General features: G+C 39.7%; 1 protein-coding gene across 5 annotated transcripts in view; it reads left to right on the top strand.

Moving 5' to 3' along the window:
- LOC131231593 (DNA polymerase zeta catalytic subunit) overlaps positions 1–21,614 on the top strand; it is a 62,297-nt gene that overhangs the window by 36,858 nt on the left and 3,825 nt on the right. For 4 of the 5 annotated variants that reach the window (XM_058227840.1, XM_058227839.1, XM_058227843.1 and 1 more), the window contains 6 exons: positions 1,104–1,698; positions 3,292–3,438; positions 4,313–4,588; positions 6,199–6,306; positions 15,236–15,441; positions 15,543–15,846. In XM_058227840.1, coding sequence (XP_058083823.1) covers positions 1,104–1,698; positions 3,292–3,438; positions 4,313–4,588; positions 6,199–6,306; positions 15,236–15,441; positions 15,543–15,846 — 1,636 coding nt within the window. The remainder of the gene's footprint in view (positions 1–1,103; positions 1,699–3,291; positions 3,439–4,312; positions 4,589–6,198; positions 6,307–15,235; positions 15,442–15,542; positions 15,847–21,614) is intronic. The other variant, XM_058227841.1, reaches the window with a different exon arrangement.

Below are 21,614 nucleotides of genomic sequence, written 5' to 3'. Positions count from 1 at the left end.
CTTTTTATTGTTTACGTGATCTTATGCTAAGGGGCATGATCCTGACGGAATAAACTCATGTTTGTGTTGAGATTTACCTAATCCCTTTGATTGGAAACAGTTAGTTAATTGGTGTATTTATTTGAATATTCTTTAACCTAATTATACATTCATCTAGGGTTAGATCATCACATGTCCCTGCATCAATAATTCTTAGTGTCATCACGAAAATGCATTATGTCATCAGGCCTTTTTTTTGGCTATACTTGACATCTCGTCTATCTTTACATCAGTAGCTACTTAAAAAGATAAAAACAATGTCAAAGCATGAACTTGAATTGTCATTTTGAGGAGGAAACCTACTGAAAGGGAAGTCCCACCTTTTATTCATGCTATTTGTTTGTTTCTATATTTCACTTTTGTCTTACAATTTACTAAGTATGTAGTTGAAGTTCATTTTGAACAATTCTAAAGATAAGCTTGCTTTTCCAGTTCCAAAATTAAATTGGATATACATTCTAGGAATATGATTTTAAGTTCACATAAAGGTACACCAACCATCAGCAATGCAGTTTGAGCATCTAAAGATACACCAAACCTTAGCATTATTCCTTTATAGATTTTATCTGCGTCCATTTTTCATTATGCAATGCAGTTTGACACCATGATGTTCAGACTATCATATCTTTGTGCCCGACATCCGTTTGTCACTATGGTGTCCAAATATATTTGAGTTGTGTTGGATTTACTGTTCTCACAAGATTTAGTCTTTTAGTCTTTGGTTTAAAGTTTTAATCAATTTATATGACTATTGGTGGTTTGATAATTATACATTTATAGCTCGTTTAGTAATTTTTAATCTGTTTGTTGTGGATTTTAACTTTAATCTTTCTTGATCATGAATATTTGGTTTCCAAATTTTGTAAGGCCAGGGTTTTATTTCAGCCTTTTTTTTTTTAGTTTTATTTTTCTTCTTGATTATTTTACTGGAGAATTTCCTGCTTGACTTCTTAGTGGGGATTACATTTATGGGATGTATCGATTCCTCAGGCTGTATAACGGCATTTAATTTGTTAGAAATAGTTTTTCCGATTTAACTTTTAATATCTGCCTCTTTATTCCAGAAACCTTGATGGTGTATCTGGCTGCAAGGTGGTAATGGCGTCTGAGGAAAAGCTCCTATTTGATCATTTTGTGAAGATTATTTGCTCACTTGATCCAGATATTTTGATGGGTTGGGAAATTCAGGGCAGTTCCCTTGGTTTTTTAGCCGAAAGGGCTGCACATCTTGGCATAGGTTTGCTAAAAAACATTTCTCGAACGCCTGCATTTGAGACCAAAGTTGCACCTAGTGATTTGGAAGATCGTGGCAAGGGAATTGCTGATAATCTACTGCCGGAAGCCATAATTGCTGATCCTATCATGCTCGAAGATTCAATAATTGAAGATGAATGGGGTCGTACTCATGCCAGTGGGGTCCATGTGGGTGGAAGGATTGTTCTCAATATTTGGCGACTTATGCGCTCTGAAATTAAGCTAAATATGTACACTGTTGAAGCAGTGGCTGAAGCAGTTCTGAGGCGAAAAATTCCGTCAATTCCCTGCAAAACATTGACTAAATGGTTTTGTAGTGGATTTAGACGTGCAAGATTTCGAAGTATTGAACATGCCATAGAGAGGGCGAAGCTAAATCTTGAGATAATGAATCAACTTGATATGGTATGCCAATAGGATCATTTATTGTCTTATTGTTTCATCCTTCTTTCTCTAACTTGCATTTAGGTCTCTTTTTTGTCATTCATGATTTTCTAATTTGTAATGGTCAAATGCGTACTTGAATTAGATATAGGTTTTGCAGTTTGATGCAATGCTGCAGTATGCAAGAGATGACGCATGATCTCACATAGAAGCCTCTGTGATTTTACTTCGTCATAGTAGTTAATTGTTTTGATTCAGACTTGTACTGAAGTATTGCTTCAGTGTTTGGTTTAATTCACTAGCATGCCATCATCAAGAGCAGTTCCCTGTTTGTTTCCACTGGGGTTTCCTTTTCATGGAATTAATGTACTTGGTCTTTTCATTGTAAATGCAAGTTTCACCTCTTACAATCCTATGCTCTCATCCTACATGCCATCACCATCATGGACCTTTATTGAGAGACAAGCATGCTACCAAACTCTACAGTCTAAACATGCTTGAAGCAACCTATCAAGCATTTATTTTTGAGGGATTTGCCCATTACGGGGCAGTACTCACCACTCCTGCTTAGTCATTGATGGTTGGTCAGGCATTGTCCATGTAGGTGGCCTCACGTACTCCCTTCTTGCCTGTGTGTACACTGTGGCAAGACCAGTTGAATGTGTTTAGCTGAGAAGAGACACAAATAATAGATGTTATGGTGCGGCATGGTGATGCCATGGAAGAGGGGGAGGGGGAGGAAATTTGGACTTGAAGGCACTTTCAGTTATTTCAATGGATATTTTTGTCTTGCTACTCATTGGCAGATCACTTGTGCTTTGGTTTCACTGGAGATTCAAATGGTGCCAATATGAATCCTCATATTTTCTGTTCTGCTATATTGAGAACTTAGTTGTTTTTAGTCACTCTACCTAAAATATGTGGGCGTCTGTAATTTTTTTTACTAGTGAATATATATAATAGGTATTTATGCATGTGTTCGTTTGTGGTGCGCATGTGCTGGTTCATGTCTGGGTGGTGGTGTCTCTGTGTCTCATCTGCCTCTGTGTCTGTGCCTCTATGCGCGTCTGTGCACATATGGATGTCTGTAAGTGCACTTGTCTGTATTTGTGTATATGCATGTATGCATTTCTATATGCATCCACGTGCATGCGTGCTTGTGTGTGCACACTCGGAACTTTTTTTTTTCCTCCTTTTTTAAACTCATTCTACTAAATTGAGAACTTAGTTTTCATAATCATTCTACCAACAAACATGGTGCTGTTTATTCCAATATAGGGAGTCACAGTTGACAGTACCTTGCATGTGCTGGGTTCTTGGAGGACCTCCTGGATTGCGAATTTTGTCTTGAATCCATATGCATGAGCTTATTCTATAGTAGCCTTTGATATGGGTCCTCACTCATGGCTCGGTGGTAGACTCACAAGAGTTTTAACATGAGGTCATGGGTTTTTGTACCCATTGTGGTGAAATCCCACTGTGGTGTGAGTGTGTGGGGTGTGAGTGCGTGTGTCAAAGGAAAAAAAAGTAGCCTTTGATATATATATATTTTTTGTTTTCTGTTTTTGCTCAACTATGAAAAACACGTCTTTATTCTTTTGTTTTCTTTTACAGATAAATCGAACGTCAGAGCTTGCTCGTGTTTTTGGAATTGACTTTTTTTCAGTCCTTTCTCGAGGTTCACAATATCGTGTTGAGTCTATGTTTTTGAGGCTGGCACATACACAAAATTATCTTGCCATATCTCCTGGGAGACATCAGGTTTGCTGCTCAATTCTTTTTTAAGAAAATGATGCTCTTATTGCATCCCGCTTCTTTTCTATTGCAATATTACTCAGGATTAATTTGTTTTGCACCGATCAATCAATTAGTAAGATGTTAAAATTATCAAAGAAAGACTAAGATGTTGTTCGCTACTTTTAGGCATTAAAATGCTAATTATTCACCCTTAACACTCCCCCTCAAGCTTCCATGCAGCTTACATGCAAATATACGCATTGCTTGCTGGAGAGATACATTCATATTGCAAGACAGGTTTTTGGTCATCAATTTTCAACTTGTTCTTTCAATCTCACATTGTGGCTAGTCTCCTCAGTATTTACCTTGTTGCCAATGAAGAGAGAAAAAAATTGACATTTCGGTTACGTCATAATATATAGGGTTTTCCACCTGCAATGCACTTTGTTGATCAAAACAGTGTAGCCGTTTCACTATCAGCATCATGTCCTTCAAGTTCTGTTTCCATTGCAGAATTTCAAGTATCATATATCTTCCATAGAACTTTCTTTATCGTGATTATTTTGTGTTTTTCTAAAATAAAACAATCATGTTTTCCATGACTAGTTTCCATCCCAGTTTCAACTGTTTTCTACCATAGCCCTTTTATCTGCTTGTAATCTTTTAACAATCATAAGTTTCGTACTGCTTGCTGAAGTCAAGTTATTTCCATTTACCATGTCTATGCTCTACTTAGATACAAGCTATACATGCATGCATGGGCATCCAGAATATCTGTCATTATATTGCCTGCTACTTGTCATCTTTTTCAATCCGATATGCTCGCATTCCTTTAAGTTTGGTGCAGCAATGGATGTTGAGAAATATCAAAATTTAGTCAATCTTTTCCTCTGACCAGGTAGCTTCACAACCTGCAATGGAGTGTCTTCCCCTTGTGATGGAGCCTGAATCTGGGTTTTATACTGATCCAGTTGTTGTTTTGGATTTCCAATCTCTTTATCCATCAATGATAATTGCATACAACCTTTGCTTTTGCACTTGCCTTGGTAAAGTGGTGCCTTCAAAAGAAAATACGCTTGGTGTGAGCTCTTTTTCACCAGATCGACAGATTTTTAGTGATTTGAAAGATCAAATATTACTTACTCCGAACGGTGTTATGTATGTGCCTCCAAAGGTAATTCTTTTCTGCCAGAATCCTTTCATTGGGTTGTATATTATATGTGCCGTAACCATAGCATTTGCTGTTGGAAATTCTGTTCATTATTATTGGTAATGCTGCTGCTGCTGATCAATCAAAACAAAAACTTGTTGGTGCTTTGCTGATCAGATTCCTCTTATCTTTTGTTCGTAATATAATCTCACTAGTTTTTGGTAATTAATACAAGCATTGAGTGGACAATAATAGCACTGTTCTTTGGGATGACATTGCTTTGGCTGTGAATACCTTGACTATTTGCCTTACAATGCTTTCTCATGGACAAAGGCGCATTTGAATTAGTGGTTTTTTGCTTTGCAATTAGGTTTTCTCCCTTTTCTCTTCTAATAAAATCTGTCATTCATAAAAAAAAAGGATGAACACACATCGATGACTATTATCCTGTATTTTGGTGACTCCTAATTCTTGATTGTTCCAAATTCTGCAGGCTGCTGTATCAAAATGTTGAATGCTTGCATTCCAAAGGACAATGTGCATTATACCAAACTCCTTTTGTCTTTAAGTTGATTTGTGTTCCAAGTGGCTGCAAGTACTTGGGTAAATGAGTAGTAATTTTATGGTGGAGAAGTGCTTTGCAGAGAAAGGTGTAGCAGCAATATACGGGTTTATGGATAGGGATTGGACAGTTGTAGATAGGTTTGGTAGGGTAGAGGCTCTAGTCCATGGCATTCTTTTTGTATGATGGTCAATGGGTTTAAGAAATCGATTATTTTTCGTTTTTGGGCGGAATTCAGGAATAGATTTCAGTCCCTAATCTGATGAGTTTCTTTTCCTTTCTCTTTTTCTGTTTTTGAAATGCCAGTCCCTAGTCTGATGTTGTCTCCTATTCAGTGACTGTGGGGGCATGGCTTGGCCTCTTGGCACTCCTCTAGCAGATGATATGAGCTTTTAGAATCCCTGTTCTCTCCAAGGAAATTTTTATCTTCAGCGCAGCCCTTTCTTGCTTTTGAGTATTCCATGGTTTTGATAATTTTCCACTGAGTGGATATTTTGGCTTCCATATTCCATGGAACACGTTACACGTCTTACATGCAACTACTCTATCAATTAGATAAATGATGTAACTCTAGGAGCATTGTACTTTAGGTCTGTACTGTGGATTGCATGTTTTTTCTTAGATTGAAAATTCAGGTTCACATTCTCCTTTTCTTCAAATTAGTAATTATTCTACCACGTCTGTATATTGTAAGCAATTGTATGTGTCTTTTGACTAGTGCTGTAGGCACATTACTTGGCCTAGTCTATTAATCAGTTGGTAACATTCCATTTTGTTTTTAGTATTCAAAATTTGCGTCTTAGGGCTAATGCTACCTACACAGTGTTTATGGTGATAGTGAACCATTGTGTTTATTTTTATCATACACTCTAGCATGCTCTTCTCATAGAAAGATTTGATGTATTCATATCTTCCATACATGCTCAAGCTGGCATTCTTTAGATCTATTTCGAATCTGGGTGTATAAAATCATCCATGCACAAGCTGATATTATTTTCTGGAACTATTGATTTCTCACAATCCTATATGCCAGTTTAAATGTATTGATATATTTTTTTTCCTGGTAATGCAGATCCGTAAAGGTGTGCTTCCCCGTTTGTTAGAGGAAATACTATCAACTAGAATCATGGTGAAGAAAGCAATGAAGAAGTTAGCGCCTTCACAACGAGTTTTACATAGGGTAAAAGTCAATTGCTGATTTAACTAGTAAACATGTAAAGCATTCTATACATTTTTTATGTGAGAGATGCATTCTTGTTTTTGCAAACAACGGAGCTACTAAGATACTAGCTATAGTTAGACACTTTCCAGGTCCACTTGCATACATCAACCATTAGTTTGCATTGCACTTTGTATTTTATTAATGATGAAGTTTGTGAGGAATAGGATTGATCCTACAAGCCTTCCTCTTGCGGACTGTAAACATTGAAACATATATTTGGCACTCACCCCCCCGTACTGTACAATATAAACCAGATTAGTTGTGAGTTTGTTATGAGATGGGGTTCTCAATTTCACTCTAGATTTCCAAGAATTTGGATTTTGGAGGTTGATTCTCACAGATGTATCACTCATCTACAAATGTATTGCTTCCCATCACTCATCTAGAAATGTATTGCTTTTCTTTGTATCCACGCACATAAAAAATTCTAAGCAGTGGTTAAAGATCAAGGAAATATCCATTTTTCCCATTTTATCGCTTTAAGCTCTCCTGAGTGTACCCTATTTTTTGCCTGTGCCATTTTAGATATTTTAGTTTGTAATTATGGCCCGATTTACCCTTAAAAGAATTATTGTCTGATTCTCGAATGACCCTACCATGCAACTAGACTTCTCTGCTATATAATGCCAATAGCTTTGGACATTTTTGCCATCACAACTAGTCTTTACAACATTACTTAAGTTAAGAGGGTAAATTTGTCATAAAATGTAGCTGCTTGGCAGGGAATGGTTGAGATTTTACCTCCCAAGGGAACAACATAGATTGTACCCACTTCCTTTTTGTGTGGCCTATACCTACCTCTCCCCTTTGCGTGTAGTTTGAACAAAGCGTGAGTGCATGTATGCTTTGTGGGGCCACCTTGATGACTGTGTGCATCTACTCCGTACATTTGTTGTGTAAAATCATGTTACAATGTCAGCCCAAAAGTTAGGCAGATTGGGGACTCAAATGGGTCTGCAACAAGGGAAATAGTAAGATGGGTCTCCCACTGTTCCCTTATCTCCTCTCTTTATAGCACGCACCTTTCCGTGATCCCACTTTTCCCTTACCTCTCTCCTCTTCTCTCTCCTACAAATCTCTCTCCTCTCTCTCTTTCTAACCCCTCCACATGTGTTGCACGTGCCATACCCTTGGTTTATCTAAATGTGAACAACACATAAATGTGAATAACCATATACCCTTAGTGGTTGGTGTAGGGGGGTTTGATCAATGCAATGAAAATAGCGTGTGGGCTACCCTATGAGATGGATCCCCATTCTAATGCAGGGAAGGATGTGATGGGGTTGATCACCGTCTTCCTCGATCGATAAATACCTTGAATCCACAAGCTTCTCTTGAATCCACAAGAGAAAATCTCGAATCCATGAGAAGAAATAAAATTTCTAAGAAGTTTTAATTGATAGCTGATCATAAAAACGAGTTTAACACCTTTAAATAACCTTAAACAAACCCTAAAAACGTAATCAAAGAGTTCTAATCAAACTGGGAAATAAATCCAGAAAATCGCACAAATTTCCCGCATCCGTTGACTTGTCGTTGATTGATCGAGTCGACAGGTCGAAACAACCAAAAAGTGTCCAAAGATTTAAACCGAAAATTCCGTGATTTTCGACCCGTCGACAAGATCTGTTGACCTGTCGAACTGGATTTTGACCTATAGACAAGATCTGTCGACCCGTTGAACTGGATTTCGACCTATAGACAAGATCTGTGGACCCGTCGAACTCGATTTCGACTTGTTGACAAGATCTGTCGACCTGCTTAAACTGGCAGAAATCAGCCAACAAGCAATCTGGAATTTCTGGTGACCATAAAGGTCGACCGGTCAAACTATGCTGTGTGGTCGATCCTTCTTTGCTTCTTTTCCTTGGTCTATCTTAGCCATGAACGAATCACGACCCGTTCTACATCATTCCCCTCCACTTCAAAAGAACTCATCCTCGAATGATTCTTCAGATTTAGTTCATGATATTGGTACAGGTTCGCTACGTTGAACATACGTGAGATCTCCATATCTTTAGGAAGATCAACAACATACGCATTGTCATTGATCTTACAGAGGATAGGCACTGGTCCAATATTCTTGTTCTTTTTCTTATTGTACATCTCGGTCAGAAATCTCTTTTTGCGTAAATGAACCATCACATCGTCACCCACATTGAATACTTTCAGAAGCTGATGCATGTCGGCCCTTTCCTTATACTTGTCATTAGATGCATTTAACTGGGCCCGAACATCAGCGTGTACACTTATGATTCGGTCTGCCATATGTTCTGCAACAACACTCATACCTGGGAGTTTGGGCAAATGAACCAAATTGAGAGTATGTCGAGGTACTTGTCCGTACACAATTTCAAATGGGGACTTCCCGGTAGCATGTTATTGAATGCGAATTCCGCCTGAGCTAAGGCCAAGTCTCATTGTTTGGGTTTGTCACCCGAAATGCATCGTATAAGATTTCCAAGTGTATGGTTCACTACCTCGGTCCTGCCATCAGTCTGTGGATGATATGCACTGTTGAACTGTAGGTTGGTGTCAAATCGTTGGCACAAAGTCCTCCAAAAATGACTGAGAAACTTAGTGTCACGATTTGAGGTGATGGATTTTGAGACCACATGTAACCGAACTTCTCGAAAAAATAGATTTGCAACGTGTGTAGCTTTGAGAGTTTTCTTGCATAGTATGAAATGGGCCATCTTGGAAAATTTGTCGACCACGACGAAGTATAATCCACTCTACGTTGGGTCTGTGGGAGACCTAGCACAAAGTCCATAGTCAAATCCTCCCAAGGGCCGTTGGGGACAGGCAACGACGTGTATGGTCTAGTGTTTTGTGACCACCCCTTGGATGCCTGGCATGTGTGACACCGCTGCACTGCTCTCTCCAAATCTCATTTTAGCTGTGGCCAATAATAACTGTCTTCCAGGAGAGTTATTGTCTTGTCTCACCCTAGATGACTGCTGAGGCCACCTCCATGTAGCTCTTGGATGATACGGTCTAGTAATGAACTCCAGGGAATGCACAACTCATTTCTTTTGAAGAGAAATCCATCTTGAATGTGGAGTTCACTAGGCTAACCTTCCTGTCATCTAATCTACGCATCCTTGAAGTTGTTGTTGTTGGCATATAGGTCTTTGAGGCATTCGAACCCGACAACCTCATTGCTCATGGTGACTAACAAAGTTGCACTTCGGTTAAGTGCATTAGCCACTTTGTTCTGTTGCCTAGACTAATGCTTTAGCACAAATGTGAATTATTGTAAGAATGAAATCCACCTAACATTCACACAATTCACGTTAGCTTCGCTATTAATGAATTTGAGAGCTTGATGGTCTATATAAAGAATGAATTCCTGTTGAATTAAGTAATGTCGCTAATGTCGCAGTGTCTGGACCACTGCGTACAATTCGAGCTCATATGTTGACCACTTTTTGCGTGCATCACTAAGCTTCTCACTGTAGAAGGCTACCAACCTACCTTCTTGTGACAAAACTCCCCCAATTCCAACATATGAAGCCTCGCATTCAACCTCAAATAGTTTGTCGAAGCTAAGAAGTACAAGAACTGGAGTTGTGAACAATCTGTGCTTGATTTAAGCAAAGCTCCTGTTAACTTTGTCAATCCACTGAAATGGTCCTATTTTCATACAATATGTAATCGGTGACACCATGGTGTTGAAATTCTTCACGAACCGACGATAAAATATCGCTAACTTGTGAAAACTCCGTACTTCATGGATGTTTGTTGGAACCGACCATTCCCTGATGGCTCTCACCTTTTCATCGTCCACCCGAATGCCCATAGATGTCACGACAAAGCCCAAAAATACATGCTATTGGTTAAAAAGCTGCATGCTTCGGAACTTGGTTCATCAACCTCATGAATGTACTGGGCGCATTCGAAAGACCGAGGGGCATGACTAATCATTCATACAACCCTTGTTCTTAAAATGTGTCTTCCACTCATCCCTCGGCCGTATTCAGATTTGATGATAGCTGCTCCTTAAGTCCAATTTAGAAAATAATTTTGCGCCCTCTAGCATGTCCAACATATTGTCCAGCCGTAGTATGGGAAACCCATACTTTATGGTAATCTTGTTGATCGCGGGACTGTTGACACACATGCGCCAACTCTCATCTTTCTTAGGAGTTAATAAGATCAGAATGGCACGTGGGCTCATACTTTCTTGGATTAGACCCTTGCGGATCAATTCCTCCGCTTGTCCTTGCAAAATATCGCACTCCTTCGAACTCATCCAATAGTGAGGACGATTGGGTAAGTTGGACCCTGTGACAAGGTCGATATGGTGCTGAATATCTTGCATGGGAGGCAATTCATTAGGAAGGTCGTCGGGCCAAATTTCTATGAATTCAAGTAGCAATGTTTTAGTTTCTTGGGAATATTAATGGGCTCAATTTCTTTCCCTTTTACAATTAATGCATAAACTTGTCCCGTCTCCTTGGATTCCTCTACAATGTCCCGTACGGTTAGGAGAGAATGCCCCTCCACTTTAGAAGTTTTGGGTGGCCCCTCTAGGTCCATAGGGCCTAATATGGTTTTCCGGTCGTCCTTGATGAAGATGTTCTTTTATCTCGTCCTCTATGAATGACGTCATGATTGGATTGCCGTGACCGACCAAGTAAAGTGTGATAGGCCTCCATGTCAATAACGTCGTATACGACTTGGTCTTTATAATGTTTGCCAATTGAAAAAGAGTGCATTGTTCAGTTACCTTCGTCTTGCTGACTTTGTTAATTCAACCGATCATATACGGGGAGGGATGACGCTCCATTTTCAGTTGCAATTTCTCCACCATGACCTTAGAGATGATTTTCTCGTTGCTTCCGCTGTCGATGATCACATCACAGACTTTTCAATGCATCGTACACCTTGTTCGGAAGATGTCGTGTCGTTGTGGGTGTACCTTATTCCTTGGTGCATACAATAGTCGGCTCACGATTAGTGACTCAACATGATCTTGTAGAACCCAATATGCTTCGCTGGCTTCGCCATCCGCGGTGTGCTCCAACTCATCATCTTCTAGGTCTTTTTCTGTGTTCTCAGCGCCACCATCATTAATGGTTAGGTTTCCCACTTGTCACTAGGGGCAAGTGTTTAATAAGTGACCCGGTTGGCCACATTGATAGCAGTGGTCAGGATGTGGCCGACCATAGGGGTTCGGGATCCTGTTTGGACTGACATCAGTGGTTGTTGCTCTTTGGGGTCTTACTTGTCCGCTTCCCGGCTATCGGTTCGCTGGTGTAGGAGGTTGAGATCGTTTTCCTATAGGTTCTTTTCCCTTAGTCTGTGGAGATCCCTGTGCAGGACCCGTCGCAGTTACCCTAGTGGTAGGATAGACCCGTGTGTAGGTGCTCTCGAGCTGCGTTTCCACTCGGGTGACTAGTTCGATCGCTTCGGTCATTGTCCACACGGGTTGCATCTGAACCCGATCCTGGATCGCAACACGTAATCTGCCGTTGAATCGGGCGACTTGCTGTGATTCAGTTTTGATGAAATCGTTCCATGCCGCCAAGCGGTAGAATTCTTCTGCGTAATCTCTCACTGACTAACTACCCTGCTGACAATTTCGGTATTGTTGGAACAATACCTAATCATAGTCGCTGGGGAGGAATCACGCGCACAACAACTGCTTCATTTGCTACCATGTGCGGATTCGTGCTTTCATCTGTTTTGTCCATGCGAGTTGAAGTTGCTCCCACCAAGTTGAAGCTTCGCCCTTTAACTTGCAAACCACAAACTTAACCTTCTTCTCTTCAGGAATTTCCATATAGTCGAAGAATCGCTCAACTTCAGAAAGTCAATCGAAGAAATCCTCAATGTGAAGTTGGCCATTGAAGCTAGGAAGATCGACTTTCATCCTGAATTCTCAGCCCGCCCTATCTTCCCGATCACCGCCTCGTCCGAGATGTTGGAGGATCATGTCATCGATCTCCTCGTCGCCAGACCCCACCTCCTCGGGCATGATCCTGTGGTCCACTGCCGGCATCACCTTGTGATTGGGGTGATTACGAATTTCAGCGCCTACTGGGGGCGGATCACCGCCATGAACACGAAACTTCCCTAAAGCTTCCATCATGCGATCGATGACAGCTTGCAGTCCTTGCATGACTTGCCGATTTGCTCGCTGCGCCGCTTCGAAAGCTGCCGCTATTAAAGGAAAATTCCTTGGAGCACCATCCATGAGAATGTTGCTAGACCTGTCGTTAGAAGCCATAGATCCAAGGAGTAAGCCTTGCTTTGATACCAACTAACGCAGGGAAGGACGTGATGAGGTCGATCACCATCTTCCTCTATCGATAAATACCTTGAATCCACAAGGTGCTCTTGAATCCACGAGAAAATCTCGAATCCATTGGAAGAAATAAAATTTCTAAGAAGTTTTAATTGATAGCTGATCATAAAAACGAGTTTAACGCCTTATAAGCCTTAAAAACATAATTCAAGAGTTCTAATCAAACTAGGGGTGCACATTGAATTGGTAGAACTGGTAAACCGGACCGGAACCGACCAAACCGCACGGTTTGGTCCGGTTCCGAAAATTAAAGAACCGATTAGTTTGGTTCGGTTCTCGGTTTGGGGTTATGTAGAACTGTGAACCAAACCTTGCAACCGAACCTGGAATTGGACCATCCCAAGCAATAAATATTTAAAAATAATAATACAAAAAACCAATCTCTTGATTCTCTTCACTCCGCCTTTGTTGCCCCCATTCCATTCTCATCTCTCTCTCTCTCTCTCTCTCTCTCTCTCTCACAAGACAGCCACCGGCTGCCCATCGCTGACTGCCCGACACTCTACCTCACCCAGCCGGCAGCCACAACCTCTCTCTCTCTCTCTCTCTCTCTCTCTCTCTCTCTCTCGCTTGACGCTACACACATGCAATTGGGTTGGATTATAAAAAGCCCAGAACCGTGGAACCAATCTGGAAATGAACCGGTTTTTATGGTCCGGTTCTGGTTCCGATTTTCCTGGAACCATTAGGAACGGTTCGGTTCTGGTTTCACCCCAGAACCGGACCTAACCGACCCGTGTGCACCCCTAAATCAAACTAGGAAATAAATTCAGAAAATCGCGCAAATTCCCTGCATTCGTCGACCTGTCGTCAACCAATCGAGTCGATAGGTCGAAACAACCAAAAAGTATCTAGAGATTTAAACCGGAAATTCTGTGATTTTTGACCTGTCGACAAGATTTGTTGACCTGTCTAAACCGGCAGAAATCAGCTAGCAAACAATCTGGAATTTTTGGTGGAATTTCGACCTGTCGACCACAAAGGTTGACTGGTCAAATTATGCCGAGTGTGGTCGATCCTTCTTGGCTTCCTTTCTTTGGTCCATCTTAGCCATGGACGAATCTGTGACCCGTTCTACATCACGTTCCCTAACCATTTATGGGTCTTGATGTATGTGGACATGTATGGTGTCTTGATGCACTCGTCCTAGAACTGGAACCCAGCATTTTTTGATGTATGCTGATCTGACATGCTCTGCTGTGATTGCGGTCTTCCAGGTTCGAATATCTTAGGCTTTAGTGGCCTATTAGTTAAGAAAAAAGCAACGGTTTGAAAAATGGACAGTATTGGACGGTGAGGAACTTCTAGTCTAGCATCATTTTGCGACTTCCCCATCCATAGTGAGGCTCATCAGATAAACAGCCTGGATAAACAAATCATGGACCTGCTTATTTGGTGAGGGCGCATCAGGAACCATTCACTCATGATACATCATGATCCTTTAATTATGTTTAATTCGAGTTCGGTGGGCTCACCAACCAATACCTACACTAGACAGACTAATAAACCTGTGGGCATCAACATGACAAAAATCAACACTCTTCCTTCTATACTAGCTATTGTTTTGGCTTCCATAAACACTTGAATCACATGTTGAGTTGTTTGTATTTAATACCGGTATTATAGGCATTTCTTTGGCTTTCTTCATCTTCGATCCATTCTTCATCTGAACTAATTTTACATTTTTACCCCTACCCAAGCATCGATGAATGAATATTAAAGAATCAATATTTGAGAATGTATGTTTTAACGCCTTAATTTCAGAATCCATTTTTTACACTAAGCAATTATATATCAACTAAAGTGTTGCACTTCATTTTCCTTGTAGATACTTCTTTCTGAAAGGATGATGTGCATCTCTGACGGACTGCAGATAATATATGACACCGGTAGTTTTGGACATTTTTGCCCCCACAATCAGTCTTAGGAACTTTGTTATTAAAGGGTAAAAGTCTTAAAAAAATGCAGTTGCTTGACAAGGGACAGTTTAGGTTTTAACGCATGTGGCTACGTGAATGACCTAGATCAAACCTGCTTCATTTAACTTCTTTTAATGCATGTATCCCACACCGATCTCTCTTCTTCTCTGCGGATAACCGGCACAAAGTGTCTAGACCATGCAGTAAAGATTCTGTGGGGTGCACCCTGAGACCGTGATATCCACTACATACATTTGTTCTGTCAGCTAATGTTAGGAAGTCATCCAAAAAATTAGGCAGATCAGGGGATTCGAGTGGGCCACAACAAGGGAAACAGTGAGGATGGGTCACCCACTGTTCCCTTCTCTCTTTATCTCTCTACGTAGCACACACGTGTTTATCACCCTCTTTTTCCTCTGCATCTCTCTCCTTTACTCTTCCTCTTTCCCTTTTCTCTCTCCATTCCCTCGATTCACATGCGTTGCACGTGCCATACCTGTAGTTTTTCTTTTTATTTATTTTTTATTTTTTATTTTTATTTTTTTATTTTTTACAGCTTTGTGCACGTTAGCATCTTTTTGATGTCTGTTCTCTGGCTTCTCCCTTTTGCATAGCTATGTCATTACTTAACGTAAATGATATTTTTTTTTTCCAGATATTTAATGCTAGGCAACTTGCTTTGAAGTTGATATCAAATGTTACTTATGGCTATACAGCCGCTGGATTTAGCGGCCGCATGCCTTGTGCTGAACTTGCAGACAGCATTGTCCAATGTGGCCGCAAAACACTTGAAACGGCTATTTCTTTTGTAAATACTCATGAAAATTGGAATGCTAGAGTAATTTACGGTGATACAGACAGGTATATTTTTACACATAATTATTGACATCTTTCAAGCTGTCTCTTGCACTTGAAATTTGAAACCTTGTTTACAATTTGAATAATTCCTTCTTTCCATGCAGCATGTTTGTCCTCCTTAAAGGACGCACCATGGAACAAGCATTCCGAATTGGACAGGAGATTGCTTCTGCAGTAACTGCAATGAATCCAAATCCAGTCACATTGAAAATGGAGAAGGTGTATTATCCATGTGTTCTCCTTACAAAGAAGCGCTATGTTGGGTATAGCTATGAGAGTCCTGACCAAAGAAAACCAACATTTGATGCCAAAGGTATTGAGACAGTACGCAGGGATACATGTGCAGCTGTTGCAAAAACGTTGGAGCAGTCACTAAGAATACTTTTTGAACATCAGGACGTTACCCTTGTAAGATTCTCTGTATTTTGATCATTTCATGTATCTTTTAATTGAAGATTTGCAAATTCAACATACCAGTAAAAAAACTAATTCAACATGTGTAGATCCTAGCCCCCCTACATACTGCCTTATGCACAGGTGTAGTACTCATTTTCAAGATCCCAGTCATCCATCAGGCGCCTCCCACCATTATATGCAATACCCAAGAATCAGTCCGGTCTTCTAGCTAGGTGAGCCCCAATTTTCCAAACAAGTGGGCAACTGCAAAATACTCGGTCGAAATTTTCTCAAGGTTGGCGGAATTGATGAGTAAACCTGCGAGTCACCTGAGTCTACCCTAATTTTATACTACACTGAGTAAAAATAAAAAAAACGGTGTAGGTCTAGTGAGGCTATGAAATTGTCATGACTAAAGCGAGTATTTTCATGACTCAGTGACCTGGAGTTAAAACTTAAAAGACACCCTGCTGAGTCATGCAGCATAATGTTGGTTTGATCTCATTTTTTAGTAAGGGGTCTTGCCAAATGCCCAATGCTCAATGCTAATGGGCCATTGTATTGTTGGTTAGAAAGGGCATGCGATTCATGAAAGTTATGATATTAAAATTATTTATCAAGTATTAAAATATAATGTGTTTATTATTCTAAGATGATATCCAATCTTCTTTTAGCTAGGTTTCTATGTTTAATTTTCAAGTTTCACCCACTTTCTCAATTTTCGAATTGGGTTTTGCAACTCTGATAATGACCATAGCCAGCTTGGACAATTGCACGTGGAAATGAACGACTCTAAACTTGGCAATGGAGTGAGGAAGGCCATATAATTATAGACCTGTTTTTAGATATGACCATGTGGCCCATTTGATGAACGCCCTGAATGTCCTACCTCTCCTCTTTGTCACAAAAGACAAAACTGGCCTAAAATGGCGTGGATGGAGGTAGTAAGAAAAAACTTGCAGACCTATGGTCTAATTGAAGGTCTGGTCCCCAATAGCGTGGAGCGGTGGAATAGGATTCATGTAGCCGACCCTAATTAATTGGTATAAGGGATGACGATGACGACTTTGTCACAAAAAATGACATTTTAAAATTATTTACCAGTTAAATCCAATTAAACCACAAGGTGAAATGGGTCCAACATCATAGACTATAAAAGCTACAACTATATGTGCAAAGTAGTCTATGATGTGAGATAGAAATATCGAGTGTGTGCGCGCTAAACTAAACACCTAGCATACAATCTATTCATGCATCCATATAACTAAACAAATCAAATCATAAGCATAAATAGAATGCTACCATCAATTGTAAACACTATTATATATAGTGGTTTGGCTACTTGCCTACTTCACTCCTGAATGATGAACTCAAACTCGAGTTTTTTGGATTTCACTATCTCACATGGTTTTCCATAGGGTCATCACTAACCTTCAGGGGGCGTTTGGTGCGTGGTATTAGATGGGATTAGGAGGGATAGAATTGCATTTGGTCTCGTGCAATTCCATCCAACATTTGGAGAGGATGGGATTAGGTGGGATGGAATTGCATTTAGTCCCATGGAATTGCATCTGGTCCCATGTAGGATTTCCATGGATTTTGAAATCCACTACACGTGGCCCCCACAATGATGCATGTGTTTATCCATGCTGTCCACCCATATACACCGTTTACACATGGCATTATTGTTATATATGTGTACAAGTGAGCGACATCTGTTGCGAATTTGGTCCTTTGATTACAATTCCATGGTCCACCAAACATGATTTTGTTTAATCCAGTGTTTTCCCATAGCAAAATTTTCATCCCAAACATGGGATTGGATGGCTGCAATACCATGGTATTTCCAGACATGCAATCATTGAGCAATAATGATGTTAATCCCATCTAATACCATTCATTACCATTCAATTCCATGGACCAAACACGCCCTTACAATCTTACACAAGGATCCACATATACACCCACCGGTGGCTCACATAGAGACTTACACGTTTACACTCACTGGTGGCTTACATAGAGACTAACATGTGAACACCCATTGGTGGCTTACATAGAGACTTAATCGAGTTTGGATTATAAACTCTATACTCAATTCTACACAAGAATTGAGTATACAAGGGACTAAAAGCATAACTCTTACTAGTTGGATGAGCCTCGTTGATAGCACACTTCTTGAAACGCTTCTTTACACTTAAATCAGCTTCTCTTCAGCTCCCCCCAATCTTTGAAGTGGTTCTTTTTCAGCTCCAAGATCAACAACCTTGCAATTGATCTACCTATGAGGATGCCAAGGTAATTGGAGAGTGGGTTGGTTGAATCTCCTACAATTAATGGGATGGTTCCAACTGGGGATTCACCTACATGGGCATTCTAGAGGATGATAGAATATGGATTTACCTAATAGGATTAGTGTCCAACATGTAGAGAATGTAAGAGAACATGTACATTTTCAAGGTGAGCTTGGAATGCTCATATAAAGTGATGAATCACAAGGAAGATGGCATGAACTCAATGGATTACAACCTAAGTGAAGAATAAAAGAGTTGGATGAATAGAGGCTTCAAAACCATAAAAAAGCCATCTAATTTGCCAAGGACGTCCGATTAATCACTTATATAGAAAAAGACTCCAATGGATCTATAACGGCTAACTGATGATTCAATCGACATGCCCGTTGATTTGATCAATAAGTCTGTAGATTCGATCGACTCGAATCGGTGGAATTGTTGATTCAATTGATAGGTCACTGATTTAGCTGTTTTGGTTGCTGGACACTTTTGGGCACTTTTGACCGAATTGATAGGATCTGTCGATCGAATTGACTCGAATCGATAAAGCTGTCGATTCAATTGATAGACCTCTGATTTCTGCTGATTTTGGTTTCTAATCATTAGCAACTCTGAACCTCTTTAAGGCTAGCTGAACTTATTCATATTTAGGTCTAAGGTTTGGGATGATGAATTAAATGTTTTCCTATTAAAGTGAATCATCTAGATGTAGGTTGTTTTGGAACTAAAGGTGTTTAGGGCTAGGTTCACCAAGGCACCTCAATTTACATATGTTTTCTTGCCTTGATGTTGCGAGTCTTCAAGTCTTCGGATGTCTGTCTGCCAATGGGCCTCAATCGACTCAAGACACATAGACACACGTTATTGACAAATTGAGGCTCTTACAATCTCCCCCTTTGTCAATTACATGACAAAAGCTAAACTAGACCCTGTAATGATGAATACCATTGACAAACCAAAACAACTCAAAATTACATGTCAATGATTATATAGATTTACAACATAAATACATGGACATGACATGTGCACACATTGCTTAATGCTCCCCCTAAGTCCATCAAACCCTTGAACCAAAGAGAACCTACAAAACAAAATTCAACATGTTTTGGTGGGATCTCTTGATCTCTCTCTTTTTGTTAGCAATTGACAAAGAGCCAATCTCATGGATATACCAATGGGCACAAATATGTAAAGCTCTATAAATCATAAATATACCAATAAGCACATACTGACAGTGGAATGTAATAATGGTGCATTTATAAATTAGAATCTCAAAGTCAAATAAGAGTCTTCCTACCAGAAACAAGAGTGACTAAGAGTTTAATAGAGCATACAGGATATGGTGATTCAAGGATATACAAAATAAGCAATATGGCCAAGATAGTTTAACAAAGTATAAAATGAAAATGAAACAACTATGAGCAAAACTATCCAAAATGATTATGAAGCTATAATCCTCAGAGATATCTATTAAGAACACAGAGATCAACAAGGATCACCTATCCTTCTTTTCAACTCACTAAGGTGTGGATTTCCTAGGACCCAGATTGTTTTTAGGAGGGAGATCTTCTTTCTTAGATTCATCTCTCTTAGGTGAGTTCTTATTTGGAGATCCATTTTTGGTAGGTGACTTTCTTATTTGTTTCTTACTTTTATGGTCATTACCCCTACTAATCATTTTTCTTATTTTTTCATTTAGAATGGCAGTTTCCTTGACCAACTCCCTCATGTGATTGTTCATTCTTGGAGGGGTGGGGAAATTCTTTTCGGAAGGAGGACTCCTCTTTTGGTGTGCCATTTTCTTGGTCATGATATATTTACTTATTCGGTTTAGGACTAAGGTGGATTGTAGGTTGTTAGAGATTAGGCATTCAAATTTCATATGGCCTACATCTCCACAAGACTGACACACAGGAGGAGCTCTAGATCTACTTCCAGAAGCAGATGAGTCCTTTTTGATCACCGAAGCGGTAGAGGTTGTTATATGAGTGTTCATATTATGTCCAAGACCACTCGTCCCCTGAAGGTTTACTCAATCCTAAAGGTTTTCCTAATTGGTATTTTCTTTAAGCAAACTTTACCTTAGTATCGGAAAGATAAGATTCAAGTTAGCTAACTTTTAATTTTAGGTCTTGATTTTCAGATTTAACTGTCTCAAGTTCAAATTCAAGACCTGTACACTTCCCTAAAGTCTCATCAAGATCATACTTGAAGATTTTTCTTTGTTTGAATCAGTGAGAATTTTCAAATTTAACTTTTTTCTAATTGGTCAGCCAATTGATTCTTTTTAGCCTTTACTAACCTAGCTTTTTAATGATTTTCAAACTTTTGGTGAAAAACATGTTATTGGCTTCTTGCAATTTGACATCTCCTTCATCTTCATCGGAGAATGTCTCATCTTCTTCTTTCGAGGTCTTATGGTCGGAGTCTTCTCCCATGTCTCTAGTCACAGGAAGAGTAGTTGTAGTGGAGGCCACCAGAACTCATAAGGATCCGAGGTCTTTATCACTATGGAAACTTCAGAGTCTGACTCAAAATCCTCAGACTCATCGCATGTTGTTGCCATAGCCATTCCTTTAGATTTAGTTTTACTAGGGCATTCGAAGGCAATGTGACCATAACCCTTGTAGTTGTAACATTGGGTTTTTCTCAATTTTTTAAAAAGATTTACTTATGTGCTTGGGGTCAACTGATTTACCCTTTTTGTCATAACTTTTTCCTCTATTCTTTTTGAAGAACCTCATGAATTCTTTAGTGATTGAGGTCATTTCTTCATCATCATTATCATTATCACTATCATCTTAACATTCATTTTTCTTGTGCGTATGTGAAGATTTTAGGACAATGAGTTTCTTCTTAGAGGGGGTCTTAAAGTGTAGTTCATATGTTTATAGGGAACCTACGAGTTCTTCTACTTTCATATTATCTATGTCCCTACACCCTTCTATGGAGGTTATTTTGGAGGTAAATCTCTCCGGCAGAGACCTAAGGATTTTCCTACAAATACGGGCCTCGGCTACTCGTTCTCCCAAACCTCACATGGAGTTGCAAATATCATTCGATTTAGTATAAAACTTCATAAATGTTTCATGCTCTTCTATCTTAATATTTTCAAATTGTGTGGTTAAGAATTGATGCTTTGAACGTTTAACTGTGCTTGTTCCCTCGTAGGTGGTTTCTAAAATGTCCTATGCTTGCTTGCTGGTTTCACATGTACATATTCGTTTAAATTCATCTTGGGAAACCACATAGTACATCGCATTGAGAGCTTTGACATCATAGCCACATTTAGCTCTCTCAACATCACTCCATTTAGATTTATCTCTGGGAATGGTGATGGTGACATCGTCTATCACAACTTGTTCCACCGGCATATGCCATCCTTGGTCTATGATTTCCCAAACCATAGGGTCAAGGGATCACAAAAATAACCTCATTCTAGCCTTCCAATAGGCATAGTTAGACCCATCAAAATACGGTGGTTGTGAG

This window comes from Magnolia sinica, chromosome 17, assembly GCF_029962835.1.
Source record: "Magnolia sinica isolate HGM2019 chromosome 17, MsV1, whole genome shotgun sequence".
Taxonomy (NCBI): Eukaryota; Viridiplantae; Streptophyta; class Magnoliopsida; order Magnoliales; family Magnoliaceae; genus Magnolia; species Magnolia sinica.
The sequence above is the reverse complement of the archived record's forward strand: the minus strand, read 5'-3'. Positions and strand labels throughout refer to the sequence as shown.